The 6,882-nt window shown below is 37.3% G+C and overlaps 1 protein-coding gene and 1 pseudogene across 1 annotated transcript; both read right to left on the reverse strand.

Annotated features, from left to right (window-relative positions):
- Positions 1 to 2,708: 2,708 nt before the first annotated feature.
- On the reverse strand, positions 2,709 to 3,426 carry LOC131771704 (uncharacterized; annotated as a pseudogene).
- Positions 3,427 to 3,800: 374 nt separating this feature from the next.
- LOC136280362 (uncharacterized) lies at positions 3,801 to 5,021 on the reverse strand. The gene has a single exon (XM_066165372.1). It carries the CDS (start codon positions 5,019 to 5,021, stop codon positions 3,801 to 3,803), a length of 1,221 nt encoding a protein of 406 aa, XP_066021469.1.
- Between the last annotated feature and the right edge of the window lie 1,861 nt (positions 5,022 to 6,882).

A 6,882-nucleotide genomic window follows, 5' to 3' on the forward strand; every position in this document is an offset into this window, starting at 1 on the left:
CCACCTGTCCATACCAAAAAGCACTTGATGAATGCGGATACCAGTACTACAAACCATCTATTACTAACAAACATAAACACAGAAAACGGGACAACATACTCTGGTACAACTCTCCATTCAGCAAAAAATGTCAGCACCAACATCAGACACAGATTCCTTGTCTTACCTGCAAAAATTTTTAAATGGTTTGCTTATCTGTTTGAAAAAAAGAACTTATCCATTTAATGTTCTCAGGAAAACTTTAAACTGTTTGTTTATCACTCTGTTGGGAGCAGTTTGAAGTATCATTCTTACATTTGCTTGATACTCGCCAGTTCTTGAAATGCAGAATGACTTTATCTGATTTTGGTCCTATCTTTTCCGTGATCATAGAAAGCAAGTAATCATTGCATCCTAGGACAAATAAGTTAAAATATCCGTTTGTCCAAAGGTGTAGCATCGAGAGCCAATGAAGCCATTTATTTGACCATGATCCTTCCATTGATCTTGTTTGATCAGAACAGTGTGCCTGATCTTGTTTACAGTCTTGGGTCTGGAGTCATAGTTTTGAGTTGTTTCTCATAGACAATTTATTTAGCTCAGAAAATTAGGTTATCGCACAGTGAGATTGAGAGGGGCTAGAACCAGATCACTCAGTTGAAAGACAAGGAAGGTCATTACCATTCATCTGTACTTACAAGATAATAAGGTAGTGATGATTTTGGTAAAAAAAATTCCACTGGTTCACAACACCATTTAATTGTCCATTAAATAATAGAGAACTTGGGCTGAATCAAAGTGAATTATGTTTCATGCATAGGATTGATTTGAGCTGTGTAAGGAACTATAGTCATTTCATCAATGGTCAGTTTGCAGACTTCTAATGGCTGCTGATTCGCAAACCTCAAATGTTACACATAATCTGAACTGTTACATAAACTTAAATAAGGCACGTAATAAAAAATTGATGCATACAAGACATAGTTGAAATTACTCCTTCCAAGGTTGATTGTTGTCCAAGTCAATTGAATGAATCTGAAGTCGTCAGAAATGCCTATCATTTTTTCTTTTCAGGGGGGGTGGGGGCTTACATTTGGAATTTCTTCGTGTTTGATGCTTTCATTCCTGGGAAGGACCAGCGACTTGTGCTGATGCATATGGTGCATTTATGACTGAGTAGAAAAAGAGGGAGGTTGTGTGGGCAAGTAATCGAGCCAACAAGAAGGTGAAAAGCATCATGACCACAGACAAAGATTTGGAGGCCGTAAAGCAGCAGTTAGCTGCCAAGGAGGCTGAATGTGCAACACTTAAGGGACAACTCAACAATACCCAGCATGACAATGTTGCGGAAGCTGTGCATAACAAAGTACAAGAAAGTGTCTGAAAGGTAAGCACAATGATCAATGTTAATCTGAATTTTAAAAAACATACGAAGAAACATCACAAAAATACCACAACCTCATTTTCTGCTTCAAAGATGTCAATATAACTAATTGCAAATTACATGTGGGGGTTATTTTGATAAGTTCTTCCAATTTCCCTTATCACATCAAAATTCCAAGATTCAAAATGGACCTGTTAGAAAAATCATGCTAGGATCCAGAACATCTTTGCTTGCATCACCAGAACTGGAATTTGAACCTGTTTAATGTCATTGATCTGAAACTAACAGGTGAATATTCCTACTTGCTAGTTCAGTGATCCAGGAGTAAATTTTGATCATCTTCCTCAGACCGATAACCTGCCAACTATCGACCTCAAGGCTTTCATACCCTATAGCAATGATCCCATGGAAGTGTTTGACCCAGTGCCTTCAACCCCACCAGCACCTACCACTCCAGTTATCATTTTTCAAATTTTTATGCTTGATGTTTTTGCTTCAAGGGAAGTTTTTCTGGAAAAGATCTCGTTTGTTGATTTTGGTCAACCATTTCTCAGTTTAAGCTGACTGCTTTTGGACTTTGATCAATAGTTTCACGTTTCAAGCTAACCGTTTTTATTTTTGGTTTACCATTTAACAGTTTGAGCTGTCCGTTTTTGGACTTTGTAAACTGTTTAATGTTTCGTGCAAATCATTTTTACTTTTGGTCAACTGTTTGAAGGCCTAAGCTATACATCTTTGGACTTTGGTCAACCATTTAAATTTTTTGCCATCCATTTAAGTAGTTATGGAAACCATTTAAAATGCTTGAGTTAGCCATTTAGTATTCATTTAAAACCATTTTTCTAGACCATTTAACAGAAAAGTGTTAGCGTCTGTTTTCCCATAGAGGGTCACATATTAACAATAGTTACAAATATTCTTTCACTAAAATCTCCTGAAGAGTGAGTTAATCATGAAACAAGCTTGTCAGGATGAGAGTGTAGTCTCTTTGTTTTTTCCTATCTCAATATGTATATCTATCTATATATATATATATATATATATATATATATATATATATATAATTTGCACAATGGAGAATGTGCTTCCGTTTTCAACGCTTTATTCAAGACCCGACGCGTTTCGGCATTTGCCTTCCTCAGGGGCCTTAACATGCAATTGTTACAGAGTCGTAATTGGTTAATTGTGTGACGTAGTACAGTGCATGTTGCTTAATTAAATGCTGAGTAAAATCTCTCGTAAACAATTAGTGTTTCTAATTGGTTAACAGTTTTAAAACCTTAATAACGTATGTTATAAACAATTTATGTACCTAAAACTTTATAAAGGTTTTCGCGTAAAAGCTTTATCCAGTTCTTTTGTTTAGTCCATATGGCTGAAGGGAGTTTAATGTTCTTTGCCAAAAAATCTCTCTTTCTCTAAGGACTTCTTTCTTTTTGTCAGTCTCTAAATGATCTTTTCGGATTTGCTCTATAATGGTTATGGTAACATTATTGTTAAAGTCGTGAGCTCGTTTGTTATGTAAAAAGTGTTCCGTGAGTTCGCAGCTACTCACTCCCTTTTTAATATGGTTTCTGTGATTGTTTAACCGTACGTTAAATGCAGTTTCGCTTTTGCCAATGTATTGAAGTTTGCAAATGTTGCACTCGATTATGTAAATGATCCATGACGATTGGCAGTCCACTGTATGAAATATGGTATAGGTCTTGTTGTTATTGGGACTGGTGAAAGTTGTGGTCTGGTTGATCTTTTTACACCAACTACACTTCGTTCTTTCACATGCTCTACATCCCTTTGGTATCAAATTCTGAGGTGTTTCATTTACAAATCTTGAACGAACAAGTCTGTCTCGTAGACTTTTCGGTCGTCGGTAGGCTACTAAAGGTGGCTTGTTGAAGATGAGTGATAATCTTTCTTTTGATTTGAGAAAGTTCCAATTTCGTTTAGCAATTTCTAAATGTGGTATGGGGGTTGAATGTAGTAACCAGAGGAATTCGATCTGTTGGTTCACGTTCTTTGGTCTGTAAACATTCCTCTTGAGTCAATGTTAGCACTTTCTGCATTTCGTGGAGAACTTTGCGTTGTGCATAACCACACACTACAAAGAAATCCGAATATTCCAGGATTCGTTTCTTCAATGTGTCTGTTGAAGAGCATATTCGCCTCAACCTCAAGGCTTGACTGTATGGGATGCTCCGTTTCAGATGAGGTGGATGTGCTGATGTCCAATGGAGGTATGGATGAGTATCAGTTGGTTTCTGATAAACATCTGTACTGATGTTGCCTTGATTGTCCTTTAGAACGGTCGTATCAAGGAAATTCACTGAATGTGCAGAGATTTCGTGTGTAAACTTGATTGAGGGTGCTACACTGTTAAGGTAATTTATGAAATTAATCAAAGAGTCTTTATCACTTTTCCAGATAAGGAATATATCATCTATAAAGCGTACCCAGAGTATGATATGGTCCATCCACTCTGGTACACGAATCTTTCTTCAAGTCTACCCATGTATACGTTTGCAAAGTTGGGAGCGACTCTGGTTCCCATGGCTGTTCCTTTGATTTGAATGTAGTGTTCATTGCCAAAGGTAAAGTTGTTAAGCTTAAGAACCTTCTCGAGGAGACACGATAATGTCATCGGTGATGGCTTGTTCTGGTTCGTTTTGCCTAGCTCTTCCTCCACAATAGTGAGTCCTTCGTCTGTGTCTATATTCGTATATAGGCTTGATACGTCCAGAGTTGCTAAGTAACACTTTTCGGGTAACTTGCCCAAACTCCGTATTCGCTTAATGAAGTGTGTGGTATCTTGTATGTATGACAGTAGCTTTTCTGCTATAGGTCTCAAAAATTCGTCCACATAAGCTGATAGCTTCTCCATGTGGCTGTTCACGGAGGATACTACTGGTCTACCTGGATTGTTAACTTTGTGTATTTTGGGGAGCATATAGAATATAGGAGTCCTTGATTGTGCTGGTCTTAAGAGTTTAGCTACTTCTTCTTCTAATTCTCCGTCGTCCATAAGTGTATCTAAGCACTGGTTTATGAGCTGTTCGTGTTCAAGAGTGAGATCTCTTCCTACTCTCTTGTAATATTCTTCATTGTCTAGTTGGCGTTTAGCCTCCTTTACATAGTCCTTTGCATTCATGATGACCGTAGCTCCGCCTTTATCTGCGGGCTTGATGATTATGTCCATGTTGTTGCTTAGTCTAAACAAAGCTGCTCTCTCACGTTTGGTTAGATTATTACGTGGAGATCGTAGATTGTGCAAAGTCTCATCACTGATTTCTTGCCTTAATTTGTCAATATATGTATTAAGGTATGGTTCCCTTGAAGGTCCAGTATACACCTTGCGCTCCTTCTGGTTCAATTTTTGAAGAATCGATGGTTGGTATCCAGGGCCGTCTATTACGTCTTCTATATTCTCAGGAGTGTGATATTCCTTAAGGGTTAGTCTACGGGCAAAGGCATCAATGTCCTTACTGATTTCATATTTTCCTGGTGGCGGTGGTGTTGGGCAAAAGTTAAGTCCCTTATGTAGAAGGTTTGTTTCCGACTGCGTAAGTTGAATGCCAGATAAGTTTACTGTTCGTCTATTTAAAATATTCTCTATCTGTGTGGATTTCTCACGTCTCACTTCTTTGGGTTTGACTTTACTCATTGTCCTTTTCCGTTCCAATGTCAAATTTCCATTGATATCTTTTCGGTTTGGTTTCAATCTCAATCTTTGTATCTGTTCCTGGCGGGTGGGCAACCGCTTAAAAAATACCGCCGTTGTGATTGGCGCTTACCTCCTTCATGCTGGTTGTAATCTAGTGATTGTTGTTGGTAGCGTCTGTAGCCCCACTCTCTGTCCCTTGATGATCTTTCATAGTACCTTCTTTGGCCACGTTCTTCAGGTGGTATTTTTCTTCTTGTGGGGTCTGACTTATTTGGGGTCAGTTTCAGTCAGTTTTTGGGGTCATATATATATATATAGGAAGTCTGCAAGTCGATTTTCGCGTGAAACAGTGCTCAATACGTTGAAGCAGAGCAGAATAAATATTATGAGAGGAAAAAAATGAACATTCTTTGATTAAACTCCTGAAGAGTGAAGCGATTCACGAAACAGGCTTGTCGGGAAATGTAGTTGCGTCCTTTTTTCCTCTCATAATACATATATATATATATATATATATATATATATATATATATATATATATATATACATATACATATATATACATATGTATATATATGTATATGTATATGTATGTATATATATACATCTATGAAAAAGGTTAAAAGTCTGAAGCTGTCCTAACCATTTAGTTAAAGAAGTTTCAAGTTAAAAAGAAAAAGAGACAAATGGAAGAAACTGGCACAGAGATCTGACAATCCTTTCAGGTTTCAGGAATCAAAGGCGAGAGATTAAATGCAGAATCAGATTAGCTGAAAGAGAAACGGGCAAGAGAGAATCCGGGATCAGATTGCCAACATAATTTTTCAGGCAACTTTTGGAAATCCATAGGATCCATAAAAAAATCAACAAAGTCATTCAGCGTATAATCAGGATGAGGAATCTATTGCAAACTCCTTTAATGAATATTTCACTTCAGTTGGTTGAGCCACTGTTGATAAAATTAAAGCAATCCCCTCAGAATGTAATTCTGATCTTACAGAAACAATTTTGTCCCCACACACTATCCGTTATCTGAACAATTTTCATTCGGTTCTGGTAAATGTAAGCAAGTTGAACAGATCATCGCATAGTTACCTTCAAACAAAGCATCAGACATTGACATAATTTCTGCATGTGTAATCAAGGCAGACTGTCAGCTATTTTGTCAGTGATTACTCACATCATTCACCCCTCTCCTGCAAGCAGCAATTTCCCTGGCGAATGGAAACAAGCACATGCAATTCCTTTTCTAAATGAGGGAGACTATGAATAACCCTGTGATAACAGGCTGATCTTATTATTACCAGTACTGTCAAGTGGAGGGAAAAATACTTAACAAGAAACAACTGTCTCTCTGGGAAATAAAGTGGAAATAAGAAACCTAAAGAAACAGCACTTATCAGCTCCACAGATGTCATTTTGACTGGCATGGATAAACAGGAACTCTCAGCTTTAGTTTTGCAAGACATGAATAAAGCCTTTGATAGTATAAATAATGATCTTCTCCCTTTAAAATTACAAGATTTTGGCATCTCTAAATACGCTCTCTTGTGGTTCAGAAACAACCTGATCAACAGATACTAAGTTGTATGTATTAACTTGACCCTCATAAATTTTCTGTGCATGGCTAGTGGCATTCCTCAAGGAATCCTTTCAGGCCACTTCTCTTTAGTATTTACATACAGGACTTACCCTCTGTTCCAAGAAACTGCTCAACACAATTTTATGTTGACTGCACTTAGCTTCAATTTTCTTCCAAGATACATGATTGTCCAACTGTAATGAACATCACTGGTGTTTAAATTTTTACTTTTAAATTCTGAAAGAACAAACCTCATAGCCTTTGGAAGCCAACAATTAC

This window comes from Pocillopora verrucosa, chromosome 4 (assembly GCF_036669915.1).
Source record: "Pocillopora verrucosa isolate sample1 chromosome 4, ASM3666991v2, whole genome shotgun sequence".
NCBI classification, from domain to species: domain Eukaryota; kingdom Metazoa; phylum Cnidaria; class Anthozoa; order Scleractinia; family Pocilloporidae; genus Pocillopora; species Pocillopora verrucosa.

Excerpts from the sequence above, each read along its gene's own strand:
- LOC136280362 (XM_066165372.1), bottom strand. The coding sequence starts at position 5,021 with ATGAGTAAAGTCAAACCCAAAGAAGTGAGACGTGAGAAATCCACACAG.